This window comes from Anomaloglossus baeobatrachus, chromosome 10 (assembly GCF_048569485.1).
Source record: "Anomaloglossus baeobatrachus isolate aAnoBae1 chromosome 10, aAnoBae1.hap1, whole genome shotgun sequence".
Taxonomy (NCBI): Eukaryota; Metazoa; Chordata; class Amphibia; order Anura; family Aromobatidae; genus Anomaloglossus; species Anomaloglossus baeobatrachus.
This window is the reverse complement of record NC_134362.1, coordinates 165,033,776-165,058,733: the sequence shown is the minus strand read 5'-3', so window position 1 is coordinate 165,058,733 and position 24,958 is coordinate 165,033,776. Positions and strand designations below refer to the sequence as shown.

Genomic DNA, 24,958 nt, shown 5'->3' with positions numbered 1-24,958 from the left:
CAGGACAGTCCGTACACAAGCGTAGAATGGAGAAGTCCCTGGGACCACGGAGTCACTGATGGTAGTCCAGGTGACGGAGCTCAGGTTCGGAAGCCGAGATGTTGTCAGGCGGAGTCCGGAACCGATGGAGCGAGAGGACGGGTCACCACAGGGATCAGGGATGGAACGGACTGTCAGGATGGCAGATGGTCAGCGTTCGGGGTTCGGGATTCGGCAGGACCGGATGGCGAGGCAGGATCGGCTCTAGAAGAGAGAGAGGTGAGTATCTCACAGGAACACAAGGAGACCTGACTCCTAGCTTGGGAAAACACGAAGAACAGGCCCCGCCCACTTGGACACTAACCCCTTTATACCCTGTACCTGTGTGCTCAATTTCCTGTCAGTGGACGCTGGCCCTTTAAGAAAGGGTCAATGACCGCGCGCGCGCCCTAATGCGCATGCGCGAGGCCCGGGTGCCAGAAGCCAGGGCAGGGAGCGGTGAGGAGGAAGCAGGAGAGCCGGGCTGGGGCTGAAAAGCCGACGGGCGCCGGGAGCGGGGACCTGGACGCCTGGGAACCGCAGGCAATGGAGGCTGGAGACCGGGGAGCGGCGGACGCCGGACAGAGGAACCGGGGAGCGACGCAGGGAAGCCGGGGAGCGTGGCAGGTGAGCCGGGGAGCAGAGCAGGGGACCCGGGGAGCGCGACAAGTGAGTAATCTGACCCCTGCACCCTGCTTCCCAAGGCCAAGCAAACTACCCGTTCACCAAATCCCCACTATCCGGGGCCTTCCCTACTTGCGGAGGGACTGACATCTGGCTGTCCCACACCATCTGCCCCAGTACTCCCATCGGCAGCGGCGGTACTCCCCTTTACCACAACCCACAGGTGGCGTCACGAACATTCATCCCCTCTAAATATCCCCTTACATTTGAAGTGGCCGCATGCCCCCGGGTCCGGAGACCCTCTAGCCACAGCAACCACGGATCCGAGCAGTCCGACTGCTACTGGGGCAGCACAAATGCAGAACAAGTGCTGGAGTGATCGGTGAGTTCATACTTGCCTCCATCACGCCGCACTTCACTTTCTGGCCATGTCTGTCTGCACTTTGCAGGAGAAGGTGGGTGGGCCTGAACTAGCTCTGGCGGTTACATGACCACATCTTGTGCAGGCCCTGCCCACCTCCTGCTGCCCACTCCTGGCTCCACCAGGCTCCTCTGCACAAGAGGAAGTGACTCCGGTGTCTTCAATCAAGGCAGGTAAGTATAGGATCGCACGTAAAAATCTGCAGGAATATTAGACATGCTGCAGATTTTTCCGCAGGGAAATCCGCTCTATTTCCACTGCAGAAAAAAACGCAGCATGGGCACAGCAGTTCCAAAATTCCATAGAAATGGCTGGGGACACGCTGCACTGTGGATTTTTGAGAAGTCCGCGGAATTTCCGCAAAAAAAATCGCGGCAAATTCCGCAAATTTTCCGCAGCGTGGGCACATAGCCTTAATCAGAGATGGAGCCTGCAGAGGTAGAAAACTGGTGAAAATTCAGGATACATGGAGAGAAATAGTGATTCTTCTTGTGTACACACAACAGCTTAGTCTGAACTGTAAAATGAAATTACAGGTATTTCTTAAACCAAAAGGAGCCAATATTGTTGCTAAACTGAAGACTGATGCAGTTAGTAGGTGTCTATACAGTGTATGATGGCTGCTTCTTAGGTTGGGGGCACCCTCCACTTGTTAGTGACTCAGCTTTGAGGTCCAGTAGTATGTAAGATATCCGATTAGTCAGACAATACAGTATTGTGATTAGAAGTACTTGAGATAATTAGATTCTTCCTTATAAACTGCTAATTCCCAGCTCACCAGAGAGAACAGATCCGGTCACTGGAGCCCTTGAAGGCCATGCTCGTGTCCGTATCCGAACGTTGCGACAAGGAGATTCAAAAAATTTATGAAAACGAAAGGCTCGAAGTAAAAACTCTAAAAACGGAGAAGTACAACCTGTTGAAACTGATTGATCAATTGGAGGAAGAGAAACTCTCTTTACAGACTCAGGTAATTTTTTTCTGTTTTCCTGTATTAGAGGGATTACTGGGATGAATTACGTAGATACATGACATGTTAAAATGGGTTGTAGATTTTGAAGAAAAAAAAAAAGAGGTGTCTCAGAACGGGTGCCATCTTTCTTCCATGAGCTCTGTCAGGAATCACTGCTCTTTTATGGTGATATAGTAATAGCAAACCAATGGTTGAGCCTCTGCGTTTCGGGAAATGGCCTAGTCAGAACGTTGGGAGGTGGCGCTACTTTAGGATGGATAAGATTTGTTGTGGTAGTCTAAAGGTCCCGTTACATGCAACGACATATCTAATGATATATCGCCGGGGTCACGGATTCCGTGACGCACATCCGGCATCGATAGTGACGTCATTGCATGTGACACCAGCGAGCGGCTGTTAACGATGGAAAATACTCACCAAATCGTCCATTGTTGGCACGTCGTTCCTTTTCAAAAAATCGTTGATTGTTGAGGACGCAGGTTGTTCGTCGTTCCCAAGGCAGCACACATCGCTATGTGTGACATCTCGGGAACGACAAACTACAGCTTATCTGCGGCCGCCGGCAATGTGGAAAGAAGGAGGTGGGCAGGATGTTACGGACGCTCATCTCCGCCCCTCCGCTTCTATTGGCCGGCCGCTTAGTGACGCCGCTGTGACGCCGCACGAACCGCCCCCTTAGAAAGGAGGCGGTTCACCGGCAACAGCGACGTCGCTAGGCAGGTAATTCCGTGTGACTGCTCCTAACGATATTGTGCGCCACGGGCAACGATTTGTCCCTGATGCACAAACGACGGGGGCGTGTAGCGTTTGTTCGATAACCCTGCCTGTAATGGGGCCTTAAGTGTTGTGGGCATAGAAAAGCTTAGACTGGCCCACTGGAGGGCTGGTGAATTCCCTGGTGGGACTCTCTGCAGGAGTAAGCCACCAGGAGCAGCAGTTAACCCAATATATTTGATTCACGATGTACAGACATCTAATCATTTCATTCAACAAAGTACCCAGATTATTTTTATATAGAAGCAGAGGTAAATTTGTGAATTAGGGTAATGTAATAGTTTCATGGAGCTGAACAGCTAGCCCCTACAGTCAGTGTTACTGGTGGACCTGTGCTACTCCAGCCCGACACTGTATATAGACCTTCACTTCTAGTTGATAACCCTGGAGGTTTTCCTGTCCCAGTTAGCAAGTGACCCAGTGTGGATGTTACTGCAAATTAATATAGGTTTTAGGATTTGCTTAAGTAATAACGGATCACGTAATGGCATTTTAGAAATTAGGCTACAAAGTGCCCAAGTTTAACAATTCTGAAATTTTCCTATTAAATTTCTACATTGTCCTATCTGTAATCAGCTGCTGAAATACAGTCGAAACCACAAGTTTCCCTACGCTCTCTGTAAAGACACATCTGCAGGTTTTTCCCTCCACTCTCTATAAAGACACATCTGCAGGTTTTTCCCTCCACTCTCTATAAAGACACATCTGCAGGTTTTTAGTTTTTTTTCTCACTATCTGACATGAAATCAGAATAAACCTTTCCCTTCTTAGAGCAATTATCATTACTAATATTATATATTTGCCAAATGCCAGAATAATTAAAAAGAGAGAGAGAGAGAATGTTTTAAGGCATTTTTATTACTCTTTGTTTGTTTGTTACTTTTATTGCCTTTAAACAATATGGGACAGCCCATATGATGATGTCATATCTTAGGAAGCTTCTGATAGGTTTATTGGCAACATCTGAGTTAATTAGAGAAACAGCTGTGGATGTATTTTAATTCACACCTGAAACACACTGCTTCTTTGTGTAGCATCATGGGAAAGTCAAAAGAAAGCCAAAATATCAGGAAGAGAATTGTGGTCTTGCACAAATTTGATTCATCCTTGGGTGCAATTTACAGATACTTGAAGGTGCCCTCCATCTGTACAATTATATGCAAGTACAAGCAAGATGGGAATGTCCAGCCATCATACCGCTCAGGAAGGAGACGAGTTCTGTGTATCAGAGATGAATGTGCTTTGGTCAGACATGTGCATATCAACCCAAGAACAAAAGCAAAAGACCTTGTGAAGATGCTGGCGGAAGCTGGTAAGATTGTGTCATTATCCACAGTGAAACATTTGAGTGCTGTAACAACATGGGCTGATAGGCCACTCTGCCAGGAAGAAGCCATTACTCCCAAAGAAACAGAAAAAAAACCCAAACAGATTAATGTTTGCAAATACACGCAGGAACAAAGACCTTAATTTTTGGAGACTTGTCCTTTGATCTGTCGAAGCTAACATTGAACTGTTTGGCCATAATGACCATCATTACGTTTGGAGAAAAAACGGAGACGCTTTGAATCCTAAGAACACTATCCCAAGTGTGAAACGTGGGGGAGGCAGCATCATGTTGTGGGGTTGTTTTGCTGCGGGAGGGATTGGTGCACTTCACAAAATAGATGGCATCATGAGGAAAAAAAATTATATGGCAATACTGAAGCAACATCTCAAGACATCAGCCAGGAACTTAAAGCTTGGGCAGAAATGGGTCTTTCAAATGGACAATGACCCGAAGCATACTGCCAAATTGGTTACAAAGAGGATTAAGGATAACAAAGTCAATGTTTTGGAGTGGCCATCACAAAGCCCTGATCTTAATCCTATTGAAAACTTATGGGCAAAGCTGAAAAAGCCGGTGCGAGCAAGACCACCTACAAACATGGCTCAGTAACACCAGTTCTGTCAGGAGCAATGGTCCCAAATTACCACCAACGATTGTGAGAAGCTGTGGAAGGATCCAAAATATTTCACCCAAGTCACACAGTGTAAGGGCAATGGTACCAAATACTAATGACATGGAGGGAAACTTCTGACTTTGCAGAAAGTAATAAAATGCCTGAAAACATTCTCTCTCTCATTATTTTGGCATTTGGCAAATATAAATATTTTGGTTCCTAATTGACCTAAAACAGGAAAGGATTATTCTGATTTCATGTCAGATAGTGAGAAAAACATGCAGATGTGTCTTTATAGAGAGCGGAGGGAAAAACCTGCAGATGTGTCTTTATAGAGAGAGGAGGGAAAAACCTGCAGATGTGTCTGTAAAGAGAGCGGAGGAAAAACCTGCAGATGTGTCTTTATAGAGAGAGGAGGGATAATCCTGCAGATGGGTCTTTATAGAGAGCGAAGGGAAAAACCTGCAGATGTGTCTTTATAGAGAGAGGAGGGAAAATCCTGCAGATGGGTCTTTATAGAGAGCAGAGGGAAAAACCTGCAGATGTGTCTTTATGGAGAGCAGAGGGAAAAACCTGCAGATGTGTCTTTATGGAGAGCGGAGGGGAAAACCTGCAGATGTGTCTTTATAGAGAGCGGAGGGGAAAACCTGCAGATGTGTCTGTATAGAGAGCGGAGGGAAAACCTGCAGATGTGTCTTTATGGAGAGCGGAGGGGAAAACCTGCAAATGTGTCTTTATAGAGAGTGGAGGGAAAAACCTGCAGATGTGTCTTTATGGAGAGCGGAGGGGAAAACCTGCAGATGTGTCTTTATAGAGAGTGGATGGAAACTTCTGGTTTCAGTAGCTGCCCTCATATAACAGTGTAGATAACGTCATTGCTCTTAGGTGGCCAAGCTGCAGGAAGAGATGGAGAAGGTATACCTGATGTACAGGAACGAGTCTGACGCCCGTAAACTTCTTATATCTGATATCAATGAGCTGAAGTATCAACAAGAAGATCTCAGGCTGTCCCAAGGTCACAGTAAGTTACAGAACTCTAAAATAACATAAGGACTCTGATCCTTCATCAACTATGACATGTTGCAATTAAGAGAAAAATGGACAAGACAAAAGTAATAAAAAAAATTGATGCAAAATGTACAAAATCTTTATTAAAGTAACAACAGAGAAACGTTAAAAAGATTGCCCGGGTATACATACATACAAGATTATATGATCATAGTAATCAAATCACCTGTGTGATGTCATAAAGTGACCACTAGATGGCGATAAAGTACAGAAAATCTCCACGCTTGTGCTATATAAGGCTAGGTTCACATTTCTGTTGTTTTGTGACTGTGACTGATGCGTTGTACAATGGGTGACAAGAATTGGAATTAATTGTCATGAGAAAGCGGATTCCGTTGTAAAACGAGAGAGAGAACTATCAGCTGATCGCTCACAGAAGCCGGCCACCGGGCAATCAGCTGATCGCTCACAGAAGCCGGCCACCGGGCAATCAGCTGATCGCTCACAGAAGTCGGCCGCCGGGCAATCAGCTGATCGCTCACAGAAGCCGGCCACCGGGCAATCAGCTGATCGCTCACAGAAGCCGGCCGCCGGGCAATCAGCTGATCGCTCACAGAAGCCGGCCGTCGGGCAATCAGCTGATCGCTCACAGAAGCCGGCCGTCGGGCAATCAGCTGATCGCTCACAGAAGCCGGCCGCCGGGCAATCAGCTGATCGCTCACAGAAGCCGGCCACCGGGCAATCAGCTGATCGCTCACAGAAGCCGGCCACCGGGCAATCAGCTGATCGCTCACAGAAGCCGGCCGCCGGGCAATCAGCTGATCATTCACAGAAGCCGGCCGCCAGGCAATCAGCTGATCGTTCACAGAAGCCGGCCGTCAGGCAATCAGCTGATCGTTCACAGAAGCCGGCCGCCAGGCAATCAGCTGATCGTTCACAGAAGCCGGCCACCGGGCAATCAGCTGATCGCTCACAGAAGCCGGCCGCCGGGCAATCAGCTGATCGTTCACAGAAGCCGGCCGCCAGGCAATCAGCTGATCGTTCACAGAAGCCGGCCGTCAGGCAATCAGCTGATCGTTCACAGAAGCCGGCCGCCAGGCAATCAGCTGATCGTTCACAGAAGCCGGCCACCGAGCAATCAGCTGATCGTTCACAGAAGCCGGCCGTCAGGCAATCAGCTGATCGTTCACAGAAGCCGGCCGCCAGGCAATCAGCTGATCGTTCACAGAAGCCGGCCACCGAGCAATCAGCTGATCGTTCACAGAAGCCGGCCACCGAGCAATCAGCTGATCGTTCGGCCGTCGAGAGAGAGAGAGACATTTATTTGAATGATTAAACACATGATTTCAGTATGCGCATTGAAAATATAAGGATTGCGCTGCTCAAAAAACATCACATGCTGCATTCCTGCCGCCTGACGGTCAGTCGTTCCACGACTGATCAGTCGGGCGGCATATAAAACGCAAGGGCGGATTGTGACTGATCATAAACAACGGAAATGTGAACCTAGCCTAACAAAGTGCAAGTATAGAGCCAAAAAGGAGAGCTGAAACAGTGGCAAGGAAAGACAGACCAAATAACAAGTATGAAACAGAGGAGGGCATGGAGAGCAGTCTGTATGGAGGGGGGCATGGACAGCAGTCTGTATGGAGGGGGGCATGGAGAGCAGTCTGTATGGAGGGGGGCATGGAGAGCAGTCTGTATGGAGGGGGGCATGGAGAGCAGTCTGTATGGAGGAGGGCATGGAGAGCAGTCTGTATGGAGGGGGGCATGGAAAGCAGTCTGTATGGAGGGGGGCATGGAGAGCAGTCTATATGGAGGGGGGCATGGAGAGCAGTCTGTATGGAGGGGGTATGGAGAGCAGTCTGTATGGAGGAGGGTATGGAGAGTAGTCTGTATGGAGGGGGGCATGGAGAGCAGTCTGTATGGAGGGGGGCATGGAGAGCAGTCTGTATGGAGGAGGGCATGGAGAGCAGTCTGTATGGAGGAGGGCATGGAGAACAGTCTGTATATAGGGGGGCATGGAGAGCAGTCTGTATGGAGGGGGGCATGGAGAGCAGTCTGCATTGAGGAGGGCATGGAGAGCAGTCTGTATGGAGGGGGGCATGGAGAGCAGTCTGTATGGAGAGGGGCATGGAAAGCAGTCTGTATGGAGGAGGGCATGGAGAGCAGTCTGTATGGAGGAGGGCATGGAGAGCAGTCTGTTAGGAGGGGGGCATGGAGAGCAGTCTGCATGGAGGGGGGCATGGAGAGCAGTCTGCATGGAGGAGGGCATGGACAGCAGTCTGTATGGAGGGGGGCATGGAAAGCAGTCTGTATGGAGGGGGGCATGGACAGCAGTCTGTATGGAGGGGGGCATGGAGAGCAGTCTGTATGGAGAGGGGCATGGAGACCAGTCTGTATGGAGGGGGCATGGAGAGCAGTCTGTATGGAGGGGGGCATGGAGAGCAGTCTGTATGGAGGGGGGCATGGAAAGCAGTCTGTATGGAGGGGGGCATGGAAAGCAGTCTGTATGGAGGGGGCATGGAGAGCAGTCTGTATGGAGGGGGTCATGGAGAGCAGTTTGTATGGAGGAGGGCATGGAGAGCAGTCTGTATGGAGGGGGTCATGGAGAGCAGTTTGTATGGAGGAGGGCATGGAGAGCAGTCTGTATGGAGGAGACATGGAGAGTAGTCTGTATGGAGGAGGGCATGGAGAGCAGTCTGTATGGAGGAGGGCATGGAGAGCAGTCTGTATATAGGGGGGCATGGAGAGCAGTCTGTATGGAGGAGGGCATGGAGAGCAGTCTGTATGGAGGAGGGCATGGAGAGCAGTCTGCATGGAGGAGGGCATGGAGAGCAGTCTGTATGGAGGGGGCATGGAGAGCAGTCTGTATGGAGGGGGGCATGGAGAGCAGTCTGTATGGAGGGGGGGCATGGAGAGCAGTCTGTATGGAGGGGGGCATGGAGAGCAGTCTGTATAGAGGGGGGCATGGAGAGCAGTCTGTATGGAGAGGGACATGGAGAGCAGTCTGTATGGAGGGGGGCATGGAGAGCAGTCTGTATGGAGAAAGGCATGGAGAGCAGTCTGTATGGAGGGGGGCATGGAGAGCAGTCTGTATGGAGGAGGGCATAGAGCGCAGTCTGTATGGAGGGGGGCATGGAAAGCAGTCTGTATGGAGGAGGGCATGGAGAGCAGTCTGTATGGAGGGGGGCATGGAGAGCAGTCTGTATGGAGGGGGGCATGGAGAGCAGTCTGTATGGAGGTTGGGCATGGAGAGCAGTCTGTATGGAGGGGAGCATGGAGAGCAGTCTGTATGGAGGGGACATGGAGAGCAGTCTGTATGGAGGGGGGCATGGAGAGCAGTCTGTATGGAGGAGGGCATGGAGAGCAGTCTGTATGGAGGAGGGCATGGAGAGCAGTCTGTATGGAGGAGGGCATGGAAAGCAGTCTGTATGGAGGGGGGTATGGAGAGCAGTCTGTGTGGAGAGGGGCATGGAGAGCAGTCTGTATGGAGGAGAGCATGGAGAGCAGTCTGTATGGAGGGGACATGGAGATCAGTCTGTATGGAGGGGGGCATGGAGAGCAGTCTGTATGGAGGAGGGCATGGAGAGCAGTCTGTATGGAGGAGGGCATGGAGAGCAGTCTGTATGGAGGAGGGCATGGAAAGCAGTCTGTATGGAGGGGGGTATGGAGAGCAGTCTGTGTGGAGAGGGGCATGGAGAGCAGTCTGTATGGAGGAGAGCATGGAGAGCAGTCTGTATGGAGGGGACATGGAGATCAGTCTGTATGTAGTGGGGCATGGAGAGCAGTCTGTATGGAGGGAGGCATGGAGAGCAGTCTGTATGGAGGGGGGCATGGAGAGCAGTCTGTATGGAGGGGGGCATGGAGAGCAGTCTGTATGGAGGGGGGGCATGGAGAGCAGTCTGTATGGAGGGGGGCATAGAGAGCAGTCTGTATGGAGGGGGGCATGGAGAGCAGTCTGTATGGAGGGGGGCATGGAGACCAGTCTGTATGGAGGGGGCATGGAGAGCAGTCTGTATGGAGGGGGGCATGGAGAGCAGTCTGTATGGAGGGGGGCATGGAAAGCAGTCTGTATGGAGGGGGGCATGGAAAGCAGTCTGTATGGAGGAGGGCATGGAGAGCAGTCTGTATATAGGGGGGCATGAAGAGCAGTCTGTATGGAGGGGGGCATGGAGAGCAGTCTGTATGGAGGAGGGCATGGAGAGCAGTCTGTATATAGGGGGGCATGGAGAGCAGTCTGTATGGAGGAGGGCATGGAGAGCAGTCTGCATGGAGGAGGGCATGGAGAGCAGTCTGCATGGAGGACGGCATGGAGAGCAGTCTGTATGGAGGGGGCATGGAGAGCAGTCTGTATGGAGGGGGGCATGGAGAGCAGTCTGTATGGAGGGGGGGAATGGAGAGCAGTCTGTATGGAGGGGGGCATGGAGAGCAGTCTGTATAGAGGGGGGCATGGAGAGCAGTCTGTATGGAGAGGGACATGGAGAGCAGTCTGTATGGAGGGGGGCATGGAGAGCAGTCTGTATGGAGAAAGGCATGGAGAGCAGTCTGTATGGAGGGGGGCATGGAGAGCAGTCTGTATGGAGGAGGGCATAGAGCGCAGTCTGTATGGAGGGGGGCATGGAAAGCAGTCTGTATGGAGGAGGGCATGGAGAGCAGTCTGTATGGAGGGGGGCATGGAGAGCAGTCTGCATTGAGGAGGGCATGGAGAGCAGTCTGTATGGAGGGGGGCATGGAGAGCAGTCTGTATGGAGAGGGGCATGGAAAGCAGTCTGTATGGAGGAGGGCATGGAGAGCAGTCTGTATGGAGGAGGGCATGGAGAGCAGTCTGTTAGGAGGGGGGCATGGAGAGCAGTCTGCATGGAGGGGGGCATGGAGAGCAGTCTGCATGGAGGAGGGCATGGACAGCAGTCTGTATGGAGGGGGGCATGGAAAGCAGTCTGTATGGAGGGGGCATGGAGAGCAGTCTGTATGGACGGGGGCATGGAGAGCAGTCTGTATGGAGGGGGGCATGGAAAGCAGTCTGTATGGAGGGGGGCATGGAAAGCAGTCTGTATGGAGGAGGGCATGGAGAGCAGTCTGTATATAGGGGGGCATGAAGAGCAGTCTGTATGGAGGGGGGCATGGAGAGCAGTCTGTATGGAGGAGGGCATGGAGAGCAGTCTGTATATAGGGGGGCATGGAGAGCAGTCTGTATGGAGGAGGGCATGGAGAGCAGTCTGTATATAGGGGGGCATGGAGAGCAGTCTGTATGGAGGGGGGCATGGAGAGCAGTCTGTATGGAGGAGGGCATGGAGAGCAGTCTGTATGGAGGAGGGCATGGAGAGCAGTCTGCATGGAGGAGGGCATGGAGAGCAGTCTGCATGGAGGAGGGCATGGAGAGCAGTCTGTATGGAGGGGGCATGGAGAGCAGTCTGTATGGAGGGGGGCATGGAGAGCAGTCTGTATGGAGGGGGGGCATGGAGAGCAGTCTGTATGGAGGGGGGCATGGAGAGCAGTCTGTATAGAGGGGGGCATGGAGAGCAGTCTGTATGGAGAGGGACATGGAGAGCAGTCTGTATGGAGGGGGGCATGGAGAGCAGTCTGTATGGAGAAAGGCATGGAGAGCAGTCTGTATGGAGGGGGGCATGGAGAGCAGTCTGTATGGAGGAGGGCATGGAGAGCAGTCTGTATGGAGGGGGGCATGGAGAGCAGTCTGTATAGAGGGGGGCATGGAGAGCAGTCTGTATGGAGGGGGGCATGGAAAGCAGTCTGTATGGAGGAGGGCATGGAGATCAGTCTGTATGGAGGAGGGCATGGAGAGCAGTCTGTATGGAGGAGGGCATGGACAGCAGTCTGTATGGAGGGGGGCATGGAGAGCAGTCTGTATGGAGGGGGGCATGGAGAGCAGTCTGTATGGAGGGGGGCATGGAAAGCAGTCTGTATGGAGGAGGGCATGGAGAGCAGTCTGTATGGAGGGGGGCATGGAGATCAGTCTGTATGGAGGAGGGCATGGAGAGCAGTCTGTATGGAGAGGGGCATGGAGAGCAGTCTGTATGGAGGGGGCATGGAGAGCAGTCTGTATGGAGGGGGGCATGGAGAGCAGTCTGTATGGAGGGGGGCATGGAGAGCAGTCTGTATGGAGAGGGGCATGGAGAGCAGTCTGTATGGAGGGGGCATGGAGAGCAGTCTGTATGGAGGAGGGCATGGACAGCAGTCTGTATGGAGGGGGGCATGGAGAGCAGTCTGTATGGAGGGGGGCATGGAGAGCAGTCTGTATGGAGAGGGGCATGGAGAGCAGTCTGTATGGAGGGGGCATGGAGAGCAGTCTGTATGGAGGGGGGCATGGAGAGCAGTCTGTATGGAGGGGGGCATGGAGAGCAGTCTGTATGGAGGGGGGCATGGAGAGCAGTCTGTATGGAGGGGACATGGAGAGCAGTCTGTATGGAGGTTGGGCATGGAGAGCAGTCTGTATGGAGGGGAGCATGGAGAGCAGTCTGTATGGAGGGGACATGGAGAGCAGTCTGTATGGAGGGGGGCATGGAGAGCAGTCTGTATGGAGGAGGGCATGGAGAGCAGTCTGTATGGAGGAGGGCATGAAGAGCAGTCTGTATGGAGGAGGGCATGGAAAGCAGTCTGTATGGAGGGGGGTATGGAGAGCAGTCTGTGTGGAGAGGGGCATGGAGAGCAGTCTGTATGGAGGAGAGCATGGAGAGCAGTCTGTATGGAGGGGACATGGAGATCAGTCTGTATGTAGTGGGGCATGGAGAGCAGTCTGTATGGAGGGAGGCATGGAGAGCAGTCTGTATGGAGGGGGGCATGGAGAGCAGTCTGTATGGAGGGGGGCATGGAGAGCAGTCTGTATGGAGGGGGGGCATGGAGAGCAGTCTGTATGGAGGGGGGCATAGAGAGCAGTCTGTATGGAGGGGGGCATGGAGAGCAGTCTGTATGGAGGGGGGCATGGAGAGCAGTCTGTATGGAGGGGGGCATGGAGAGCAGTCTGTATGGAGGAGGGCATGGAGAGCAGTCTGTATGGAGGAGGGCATGGAGAGCAGTCTGTATGGAGGAGGGCATGGAGAGCAGTCTGTATGGAGGGGACATGGAGATCAGTTTGTATAAAGAGGGGGGCATGGAGAGCAGTCTGTATGGAGGGGGGCATGGAGAGCAGTCTGTATAGAGGGGGGCATGGAGAGCAGTCTGTATGGAGGGGGGCATGAAGAGCAGTCTGTATGGAGGAGGGCATGGAGAGCAGTCTGTATGGAGGGGGGCATGGAGAGCAGTCTGTATGGAGGGGGGCATGGAGAGCAGTCTGTATGGAGGGGGGCATGGAGACCAGTCTGTATGGAGGAGGGCATGGAGAGCAGTCTGTATGGAGGAGGGCATGGAGAGCAGTCTGTATGGAGGGGGGCATGGAGAGCAGTCTGTATGGAGGAGGGCATGGAGAGCAGTCTGTATGGAGGGGGGCATGGAGAGCAGTCTGTATGGAGGAGGGCATGGAGAGCAGTCTGTATGAAGGAGGGCATGGAGAGCAGTCTGTATGGAGGGGGGCATAGAGAGCAGTCTGTATGGAGAAGGGCAGGGAGAGCAGTCTGTGTGGAGGAGGGCATGGAGAGCAGTCTGTATGGAGGGGGGCATGGAGAGCAGTCTGTATGGAGGGGGGCATACAGAGCAGTCTGTATGGAGGGGGCATGGAGATCCGTCTGTATGGAGGGGACATAGAGAGCAGTCTATCGAGGGGGGCATGGAGAGCATTCTGTATGGAGGGGGGGCATGGAGAGCAGTCTGTATGGAGGGGGGGCATGGAGAGCAGTCTGTATGGAGGAGTGGAGTGCATGGAGAGCAGTCTGTATGGAGGGGACATGGAGAGCAGTCTGTATGGAGGGGGGCATTGAAAGCAGTCTGTATGGAGGGGACATGGAGAGCAGTCTATGGAGGGGGGCATGGAGAGCAGTCTGTATAGAGGGGGGTATGGAAAGCAGTCTGTATGGAGGAGGGCATGGAGAGCAGTCTGTATGGAGGAGGGCATGGAGAGCAGTCTGTATGGAGGAGGGCATGGAGAGCAGTCTGTATGGAGAAAGGCATGGAGAGCAGTCTGTATGGAGGAGGGCATGGAGAGCAGTCTGTATGGAGGGGGGCATGGAGAGCAGTCTGTATGGAGGAGGGCATGGAAAGCCGTCTGTATGGAGGAGGGCATGGAGAGCAGTCTGTATGGAGGGGGGCATACAGAGCAGTCTGTATGGAGGGGGCATGGAGATCAGTCTGTATGGAGGGGACATAGAGAGCAGTCTATCGAGGGGGGCATGGAGAGCATTCTGTATGGAGGGGGGGCATGGAGAGCAGTCTGTATGGAGGGGGGGCATGGAGAGCAGTCTGTATGGAGGAGTGGAGTGCATGGAGAGCAGTCTGTATGGAGGGGACATGGAGAGCAGTCTGTATGGAGGGGGGCATTGAATGCAGTCTGTATGGAGGGGACATGGAGAGCAGTCTATGGAGGGGGGCATGGAGAGCAGTCTGTATAGAGGGGGGTATGGAAAGCAGTCTGTATGGAGGAGGGCATGGAGAGCAGTCTGTATGGAGGAGGGCATGGAGAGCAGTCTGTATGGAGGAGGGCATGGAGAGCAGTCTGTATGGAGAAAGACATGGAGAGCAGTCTGTATGGAGGAGGGCATGGAGAGCAGTCTGTATGGAGGGGGGCATGGAGAGCAGTCTGTATGGAGGAGGGCATGGAAAGCCGTCTGTATGGAGGAGGGCATGGAGAGCAGTCTGTATGGAGGGGGGCATGGAGAGCAGTCTGTATGGAGGGGGGCATGGAGAACTGTCTGTATGGAGGAGGGCATGGAGAGCAGTCTGTATGGAGGGGGGGCATGGAGAGCAGTCTGTATGGAGGGGGGCATGGAGAGCAGTCTGTATGGAGGGGGGTATGGAGAGCAGTCTGTATGGAGGAGGGCATGGAGAGCAGTCTGTATGGAGGGGGGCATGGAGAGCTGTCTGTATGGAGGAGGGCATGGAAAGCCGTCTTTATGGAGGAGGGCATGGAGAGCAGTCTGTATGGAGGGGGGCATGGAGAGCAGTCTGTATGGAGGGGGGCATGGAGAGAAGTCTGTATGGAGGAGAGCATGGAGAGCAGTCTGTATGGAGGGGGGGCATGGAGAGCAGTCTGTATGGAGGGGGGCATGGAGAGCAGTCTGTATGGAGGGGGGCATGGAGAGCAGTCTGTATGGAGGAGGGCATGGAGAGCAGTCTGTATGGAGGAGGGCATGGAGAGCAGTCTGTATAGAGGGGGGTATGGAGAGCAGTCTGTGTGGAGAGGGGCATGGAGAGCAGTCTGTATGGAGGGGGGCATGGAGAGCAGTCTGTATGTAGAGGCGACATGGAAAGCAGTCTGTATGGAGGGGGGGCATGGAGAGCAGTCTGTATGGAGGGGGGCATGGAGAGCAGTCTGTATGGAGGGGGGCATGGAGAGCAGTCTGTATGGAGGGGACATGGAGAGCAGTCTGTATGGAGGTTGGGCATGGAGAGCAGTCTGTATGGAGGGGAGCATGGAGAGCAGTCTGTATGGAGGGGACATGGAGAGCAGTCTGTATGGAGGGGGGCATGGAGAGCAGTCTGTATGGAGGAGGGCATGGAGAGCAGTCTGTATGGAGGAGGGCATGAAGAGCAGTCTGTATGGAGGAGGGCATGGAAAGCAGTCTGTATGGAGGGGGGTATGGAGAGCAGTCTGTGTGGAGAGGGGCATGGAGAGCAGTCTGTATGGAGGAGTGGAGTGCATGGAGAGCAGTCTGTATGGAGGGGACATGGAGAGCAGTCTGTATGGAGGGGGGCATTGAAAGCAGTCTGTATGGAGGGGACATGGAGAGCAGTCTATGGAGGGGGGCATGGAGAGCAGTCTGTATAGAGGGGGGTATGGAAAGCAGTCTGTATGGAGGAGGGCATGGAGAGCAGTCTGTATGGAGGAGGGCATGGAGAGCAGTCTGTATGGAGGAGGGCATGGAGAGCAGTCTGTATGGAGAAAGGCATGGAGAGCAGTCTGTATGGAGGAGGGCATGGAGAGCAGTCTGTATGGAGGGGGGCATGGAGAGCAGTCTGTATGGAGGAGGGCATGGAAAGCCGTCTGTATGGAGGAGGGCATGGAGAGCAGTCTGTATGGAGGGGGGCATGGAGAGCAGTCTGTATGGAGGGGGGCATGGAGAACTGTCTGTATGGAGGAGGGCATGGAGAGCAGTCTGTATGGAGGGGGGGCATGGAAAGCAGTCTGTATGGAGGAGGGGGGCATGGAGAGCAGTCTGTATGGAGGGGGGTATGGAGAGCAGTCTGTATGGAGGAGGGCATGGAGAGCAGTCTGTATGGAGGGGGGCATGGAGAGCTGTCTGTATGGAGGAGGGCATGGAAAGCCGTCTTTATGGAGGAGGGCATGGAGAGCAGTCTGTATGGAGGGGGGCATGGAGAGCAGTCTGTATGGAGGGGGGCATGGAGAGAAGTCTGTATGGAGGAGAGCATGGAGAGCAGTCTGTATGGAGGGGGGGCATGGAGAGCAGTCTGTATGGAGGGGGGCATGGAGAGCAGTCTGTATGGAGGGGGGCATGGAGAGCAGTCTGTATGGAGGAGGGCATGGAGAGCAGTCTGTATGGAGGAGGGCATGGAGAGCAGTCTGTATAGAGGGGGGTATGGAGAGCAGTCTGTGTGGAGAGGGGCATGGAGAGCAGTCTGTATGGAGGGGGGCATGGAGAGCAGTCTGTATGTAGAGGCGACATGGAAAGCAGTCTGTATGGAGGGGGGGCATGGAGAGCAGTCTGTATGGAGGGGGGCATGGAGAGCAGTCTGTATGGAGGGGGGCATGGAGAGCAGTCTGTATGGAGGGGACATGGAGAGCAGTCTGTATGGAGGTTGGGCATGGAGAGCAGTCTGTATGGAGGGGAGCATGGAGAGCAGTCTGTATGGAGGGGACATGGAGAGCAGTCTGTATGGAGGGGGGCATGGAGAGCAGTCTGTATGGAGGAGGGCATGGAGAGCAGTCTGTATGGAGGAGGGCATGAAGAGCAGTCTGTATGGAGGAGGGCATGGAAAGCAGTCTGTATGGAGGGGGGTATGGAGAGCAGTCTGTGTGGAGAGGGGCATGGAGAGCAGTCTGTATGGAGGAGAGCATGGAGAGCAGTCTGTATGGAGGGGACATGGAGATCAGTCTGTATGTAGTGGGGCATGGAGAGCAGTCTGTATGGAGGGAGGCATGGAGAGCAGTCTGTATGGAGGGGGGCATGGAGAGCAGTCTGTATGGAGGGGGGCATGGAGAGCAGTCTGTATGGAGGGGGGGCATGGAGAGCAGTCTGTATGGAGGGGGGCATAGAGAGCAGTCTGTATGGAGGGGGGCATAGAGAGCAGTCTGTATGGAGGGGGGCATGGAGAGCAGTCTGTATGGAGAGGGGCATGGAGAGCAGTCTGTATGGAGGAGGGCATGGAGAGCAGTCTGTATGGAGGAGGGCATGGAGAGCAGTCTGTATGGAGGAGGGCATGGAGAGCAGTCTGTATGGAGGGGACATGGAGATCAGTTTGTATAAAGAGGGGGGCATGGAGAGCAGTCTGTATGGAGGGGGGCATGGAGAGCAGTCTGTATAGAGGGGGGCATGTAAAGCAGTCTGTATGGAGGGGGGCATGGAGAGCAGTCTGTATGGAAGGGGGCATAGAGAGCAGTCTGTATGGAGGGGGGCATGGAGAGCAGTCTGTATGGAGGAGGGCATGGAGAGTAGTCTGTATAGATGGGGTATGGAGAGCAGTCTGTATGGAGGGGGGCATGGAGAGCAGTCTGTATGGAGGAGGGCATGAAGAACAGTCTGCATGGAGGGGAAATGGAGAGCAGTCTATGGAGAGGGGCATGAAGAGCAGTCTGTATGGAGGGGGGCATGGAGAGCAGTCTGTATGGAGGAGGGCATGGAGAGCAGTCTGTATGGAGGAGCCATGGAGAGCAGTCTGTATGGAGGGGGGCATGGAGAGCAGTCTGTATGGAGGGGGGCATGGAGAGCAGTCTGTATGGAGGGGGGCATGGAGAGCAGTCTGTATGTAGGAGGGCATGGAGAGCAGTCTGTATGGAGAAGGGCATGGAGAGCAGTCTGTATGGAGGGGGGCATGGAGAGCAGTCTGTATGGAGGGGGGCATGGAAAGCAGTCTGTATGGAGGAAGGCATGGAGAGCAGTCTGTATGGAGGAGGGCATGGAGAGCAGTCTGTATGGAGGGGGGGCATGGAGAGCAGTCTGTATGGAGAGGGGCATGGAGAGCAGTCTGTATGGAGGAGGGCATAGAGAGCAGTCTGTATGGAGGAGACATGAGGAGCAGTCTGTATGGAGGACGGTATGGAGAGCAGTCTGTATGGAGAGGGGCATGGAGAGCAGTCTGTATGGAGGGGGGCATAGAGAGCAGTCTGTATGGAGGGGGGCATGGAGAGAAGTCTGTATGGAGGAGGGCATGGAGAGCAGTCTGTATGGAGGAGGGCATGGAGAGCAGTCTGTATGGAGGGGGCATGGAGAGCAGTCTGTATGGAGAGTGGCATGGAGAGCAGTCTGTATGGAGGAGGGCATGGAGAGCAGTCTGTATAGAGGGGGGCATGGAAAGCAGTCTGTATGGAGGAGGACATGGAGAGCAGTCTGGAGGAGAGCATGGAGAGCAGTCTGTATGGAGGAGGGTATGGAGAGCAGTCTGTGTGGAGGAAGGCATGGAGAGCAGTCTGTATGGAGGGGGCATGGAGAGCAGTCTGTATGGAGGAGGGTATGGAGAGCAGTCTGTATGGAGGAAGGCATGGAGAGCAGTCTGTATGGAGGAGGGTATGGAGAGCAGTCTGTATGGAGGAGGGCTTGGAGAGCAGTTTGTATGGAGGGGGCATGGAGAGCAGTCTGTATGGAGGGGGGCATAGAGAGCAGTCTGTATGGAGGGGGGCATGGAGAGCAGTCTGTATGGAGGAGGGCATGGAGAGCAGTCTGTATGGAGGAGGCATGGAGAGCAGTCTGTATGGAGGGGGGCATGGAGAGCAGTCTGTATGGAGGGGGTATGGAGAGCAGTCTGTATGGAGGAGGGCATGGAGAGCAGTCTGTATGGAGGAAGGCATGGAGAGCAGTCTGTATGGAGGAGGGCATGGAGAGCAGTCTGTATGGAGGGGGGCATAGAGAGCAGTCTGTATGGAGGGGGGCATGGAGAGCAGTCTGTATGGAGGGGGGCATGGAGAGCAGTCTGTATGTAGAGGGGCATGGAGAGCAGTCTGTATGGAGGGGGGCATGGAGAGCAGTCTGTATGGAGGAGGGCATGGAGAGCAGTCTTTATGGAGGAGGGCATGGAGAGCAGTCTGTATGGAGGAGGGCATGGAGAGCAGTCTGTATGGAGGGGGGCATAGAGAGCAGTCTGTATGGAGGGGGGCATGGAGAGCAGTCTGTATGGAGGGGGGCATGGAGAGCAGTCTGTATAGAGGGGGGCATGGAAAGCAGTCTGTATGGAGGAGGACATGGAGAGCAGTCTCTATGGAGGAGGGCATGGAGAGCAGTCTGTATGGAGGAGGACATGGAGAGCAGTCTGTATGGAGGGGGGCATGGAGAGCAGTCTGTATGGAGGGGGGCATGGAGAGCAGTCTGTATGGAGGAGGGCATGGAGAGCAGTCTGTATGGAGGGGGGCATGGAGAGCAGTCTGTATGGAGGAGGGCATGGAGAGCAGTCTGTATGGAGGGGAGCATGGAGAGCAGTCTGTATGGAGGGGGGCATAGAGAGCAGTCTGTATGGAGGGGGGCATGGAGAGCAGTCTGTATGGAGGGGGGCATGGAGAGCAGTCTGTATGGAGGAGGACATGGAGAGCAGTCTGTATGGAGGGGGGCATGGAGAGCAGTCTGTATGGAGGAGGGCATGGAGAGCAGTCTGTATGGAGGGGGGCATGGAGAGCAGTCTGTATGGAGGGGGGCATGGAGAGCAGTCTGTATGGAGGGGGGCATGGAGAGCAGTCTGTATGGAGGGGGGCATGGTGAGCAGTCTGTATGGAGGAGAGCATGGAGAGCAGTCTGTATGGAGGGGGGCATGGAGAGCAGTCTGTATGGAGGGGGGCATGGAGAGCAGTCTGTATGGAGGGGGGCATGGAGAGCAGTCTGTATGGAGGAGAGCATGGAGAGCAGTCTGTATGGAGGGGGGCATGGAGAGCAGTCTGTATGGAGGGGGGCATGGAGAGCAGTCTGTATGGAGGGGGGCATGGAGAGCAGTCTGTATGGAGGAGGGCATGGAGAGCAGTCTGTATATAGGGGGCATGGAAAGCAGTCTGTATGGAGGGGGGCATGGAGAGCAGTCTGTATGGAGGGGGGCATGGAGAGCAGTCTTTATGGAGGCGGGCATGGAGAGCAGTCTGTATGTAGAGGGGCATGGAGAGCAGTCTGTATGGAGGGGGGCATGGAGAGCAGTCTGTATGGAGGAGGGCATGGAGAGCAGTCTGTATATAGGGGGCATGGAAAGCAGTCTGTATGGAGGGGGGCATGGAGAGCAGTCTGTATGGAGGGGGGCATGGAGAGCAGTCTTTATGGAGGCGGGCATGGAGAGCAGTCTGTATGTAGAGGGGCATGGAGAGCAGTCTGTATGGAGGGGGGCATGGAAAGCATTTGTATGGAGGAGGGCATGGAGAGCAGTCTTTATGGAGGAGGGCATGGAGAGCAGTCTGTATGGAGGAGGGCATGGAGAGCAGTCTGTATGGAGGGGACATGGAGATCAGTCTGTATGGAGGGGGGCATGGAGAGCAGTCTGTATAGAGGGGGGCATGGAAAGCAGTCTGTATGGAGGAGGACATGGAGAGCAGTCTGTATTGAGGAGGGCATGGAGAGCAGTCTGTATGGAGAGAGGCATGGAGAGCAGTCTATATGGAGAGAGGCATGGAGAGCAGTCTGTATGGAGGGGGGCATGGAGAGCAGTCTGTAAGGAGGGGGGCATGGAGAGCAGTCTGTATGGAGGAGCACATGGAGAGCAGTCTCTATGGAGGAGGGCATGGAGAGCAGTCTGTATGGAGGAGGACATGGAAAGCAGTCTGTATGGAGGAGGACATGGAGAGCAGTCTGTATGGAGGGGGGCATGGAGAGCAGTCTGTATGGAGGAGGACATGGAGAGCAGTCTCTATGGAGGAGGGCATGGAGAGCAGTCTGTATGGAGGAGGACATGGAAAGCAGTCTGTATGGAGGAGGACATGGAGAGCAGTCTGTATGGAGGAGGGCATGGAGATCAGTCTGTATGGAGGAGGGCATGGAGATCAGTCTGTATGGAGGGGGTATGGAGAGCAGTCTGTATGGAGGCGGACATGAAGAACAGTCTGCATGGAGGGGAAATGGAGAGCAGTCTATGGAGAGGGGCATGAAGAGCAGTCTGTATGGAGGGGGGCATGGAGAGCAGTCTGTATGGAGGGGGGCATGGAGAGCAGTCTGTATGGAGGAGGGCATGGAGAGCAGTCTGTATGGAGGAGGCATGGAGAGCAGTCTGTATGGAGGAGGGCATGGAGATCAGTCTGTATGGAGGGGCCATGGAAAGCAGTCTGTATGGAGGGGGGCATGGAGAGCAGTCTGTATGGAGGGGGGCATGGAGAGCAGTCTGTATGGAGGGGGGCATGGAGAGCAGTCTGTATGGAGGGGGCATGGAGAGCAGTTTGTATGGAGGAGGGCATGGAGAGCAGTCTCTATGGAGGAGGGCATGGAGAGCAGTCTGTATGGAGGAGGGCATGGAGAGCAGTCTTTATGGAAGAGGGCATGGAGAGCAGTCTGTATGGAGGAGGGCATGGAGAGCAGTCTGTATGGAGGAGGGCATGGAGAGCAGTCTGTATGGAGGGGACATGGAGATCAGTCTGTATGGAGAGGGGCATGGAGAGCAGTCTGTATGGAGGGGGGCATGGAGAGCAGTCTGTATGGAGGGGGTATGTAGAGCAGTCTGTATGGAGGGGGGCATGGAGAGCAGTCTGTATGGAGGAGGGCATGTAGAGCAGTCTGTATGGAGGAGGGCATGGAGAGCAATCTGTATGGAGGAGGACATGGAGAGCAGTCTGTATGGAGGAGGGTATGGAGAGCAGTCTTTATGGAGGAAGGCATGGAGAGCAGTCTGTATGGAGGAGGGCATGGGGAGCAGTCTGTATGGAGGGGGGCATGGGGAGCAGTCTGTATGGAGGAGGGCATGGAGAGCAGTCTGTATGGAGGAGGGCATGGAGAGCAGTCTTTATGGAGTGGGGCATGGAGAGCAGTCTGTATGGAGGGGCCATGGAAAGCAGTCTGTATGGAGGGGGGCATGGAGAGCAGTATGTATGGAGGGGGGCTTGGAGAGCAGTCTGTATGGAGGAGGGCATGGAGAGCAGTCTGTATGGAGGAGGGCATGGAGAGCAGTCTGTATGGAGGAGGGCATGGAGAGCAGTCTGTATGGAGAAGGGCATGGAGAGTAGTCTGTATGGAGGGGGCATGGAGAGCAGTCTGTATGGAGGGGGGCATGGAGAGCAGTTTGTATGAAAGAGACATGGGGAGCAGTCTGTATGGAGGAGGGTATGGAGAGCAGTCTGTATGGAGAGGGGCATGGAGAGCAGTCTGTATGGAGGGGGGCATAGAGAGCAGTCTGTATGGAGGGGGGCATGGAGAGCAGTATGTATGGAGGGGGGCTTGGAGAGCAGTCTGTATGGAGGGGGCATGGAGAGCAGTCTGTATGGAGGAGGGCATGGAGAGCAGTCTGTATGGAGAAGGGCATGGAGAGTAGTCTGTATGGAGGGGGCATGGAGAGCAGTCTGTATGGAGGGGGCATGGAGAGCAGTCTGTATGGAGGGGGGCATGGAGAGCAGTTTGTATGAAAGAGACATGGGGAGCAGTCTGTATGGAGGAGGGTATGGAGAGCAGTCTGTATGGAGAGGGGCATGGAGAGCAGTCTGTATGGAGGGGGGCATAGAGAGCAGTCTGTATGGAGGGGGGCATGGAGAGCAGTCTGTATGGAGGAGGGCATGGAGAGCAGTCTGTATGGAGGAGGGCATGGAGAGCAGTCTGTATGGAGGGGGGCATGGAGAGCAGTCTGTATGGAGAGGGGCATGGAGAGCAGTCTGTATGGAGGAGAGCATGGAGAGCAGTCTGTATGGAGGGGGGCATGGAGAGCAGTCTGTATGGAGGGGCGCATGGAGAGCAGTCTGTATGGAGGGGGGCATGGAGAGCAGTCTGTATGGAGGAGGGCATGGAGAGCAGTCTGTATGGAGGGGGGCATGGAAAGCAGTCTGTATGGAGGGGGGCATGGAGAGCAGTCTGTATGGAGGGGGGCATGGAGAGCAGTCTTTATGGAGGCGGGCATGGAGAGCAGTCTGTATGTAGAGGGGCATGGAGAGCAGTCTGTATGGAGGGGGGCATGGAGAGCAGTCTGTATGGAGGAGGGCATGGAGAGCAGTCTGTATGGAGGGGGGCATGGAAAGCAGTCTGTATGGAGGAGGGCATGGAGAGCAGTCTGTATGGAGGGGGGCATGGAAAGCATTTGTATGGAGGAGGGCATGGAGAGCAGTCTTTATGGAGGAGGGCATGGAGAGCAGTCTGTATGGAGGAGGGCATGGAGAGCAGTCTGTATGGAGGGGACATGGAGATCAGTCTGTATGGAGAGGGCCATAGAGAGCAGTCTGTATGGAGGGGGGCATGGAAAGCAGTCTGTATGGAGGAGGACATGGAGAGCAGTCTGTATTGAGGAGGGCATGGAGAGCAGTCTATATGGAGAGAGGCATGGAGAGCAGTCTGTATGGAGGGGGGCATGGAGAGCAGTCTGTAAGGAGGGGGGCATGGAGAGCAGTCTGTATGGAGGAGCACATGGAGAGCAGTCTCTATGGAGGAGGGCATGGAGAGCAGTCTGTATGGAGGAGGACATGGAGAGCAGTCTCTATGGAGGAGGGCATGGAGAGCAGTCTGTATGGAGGAGGACATGGAGAGCAGTCTGTATGGAGGAGGACATGGAGAGCAGTCTGTATGGAGGAGGGCATGGAGATCAGTCTGTATGGAGGAGGGCATGGAGATCAGTCTGTATGGAGGGGGTATGGAGAGCAGTCTGTATGGAGGCGGACATGAAGAACAGTCTGCATGGAGGGGAAATGGAGAGCAGTCTATGGAGAGGGGCATGAAGAGCAGTCTGTATGGAGGGGGGCATGGAGAGCAGTCTGTATGGAGGGGGGCATGGAGAGCAGTCTGTATGGAGGAGAGCATGGAGAGCAGTCTGTATGGAAGAGGGCATGGAGATCAGTCTGTATGGAGGGGCCATGGAAAGCAGTCTGTATGGAGGGGGGCATGGAGAGCAGTCTGTATGGAGGGGGGCATGGAGAGCAGTCTGTATGGAGGGGGGCATGGAGAGCAGTCTGTATGGAGGGGGCATGGAGAGCAGTCTGTATGTAGGAGGGCATGGAGAGCAGTCTGTATGGAGGAGGGCATGGAGAGCAGTCTGTATGGAGGAGGGCATGGAGAGCAGTCTTTATGGAAGAGGGCATGGAGAGCAGTCTGTATGGAGGAGGGCATGGAGAGCAGTCTGTATGGAGGAGGGCATGGAGAGCAGTCTGTATGGAGGAGGGCATGGAGAGCAGTCTGTATGGAGGGGACATGGAGATCAGTCTGTATGGAGAGGGGCATGGAGAGCAGTCTGTATGGAGGGGGGCATGGAGAGCAGTCTGTATGGAGGGGGCATGTAGAGCAGTCTGTATGGAGGGGGTAATGGAAAGCAGTTTGTATGGAGGAGGGCATGTAGAGCAGTCTGTATGGAGGAGGGCATGGAGAGCAATCTGTATGGAGGAGGACATGGAGAGCAGTCTGTATGGAGGAGGACATGGAGAGCAGTCTGTATGGAGGAGGGTATGGAGAGCAGTCTTTATGGAGGAAGGCATGGAGAGCAGTCTGTATGGAGGAGGGCATGGGGAGCAGTCTGTATGGAGGGGGGCATGGAGAGTAGTCTGTATGGAGGAGGGCATGGAGAGCAGTCTGTATGGAGGAGGGCATGGAGAGCAGTCTTTATGGAGGGGGGCATGGAGAGCAGTCTGTATGGAGGGGCCATGGAAAGCAGTCTGTATGGAGGGGGGCATGGAGAGCAGTCTGTATGGAGGGGCCATGGAAAGCAGTCTGTATGGAGAGGGGCATGAAGAGCAGTCTGTATGGAGGGGGGCATGGAGAGCAGTATGTATGGAGGGGGGCTTGGAGAGCAGTCTGTATGGAGGGGGCATGGAGAGCAGTCTGTATGGAGGAGGGCATG

General features: G+C 54.4%; 1 protein-coding gene across 1 annotated transcript in view; it reads left to right on the top strand.

Moving 5' to 3' along the window:
- Positions 1-24,958, top strand: part of TSNAXIP1 (translin associated factor X interacting protein 1) — a 152,399-nt gene that overhangs the window by 60,958 nt on the left and 66,483 nt on the right. The window contains exons 6-7 of the mRNA XM_075326825.1: positions 1,837-2,033; positions 5,639-5,774. Coding sequence (XP_075182940.1) covers positions 1,837-2,033; positions 5,639-5,774 — 333 coding nt within the window. The remainder of the gene's footprint in view (positions 1-1,836; positions 2,034-5,638; positions 5,775-24,958) is intronic.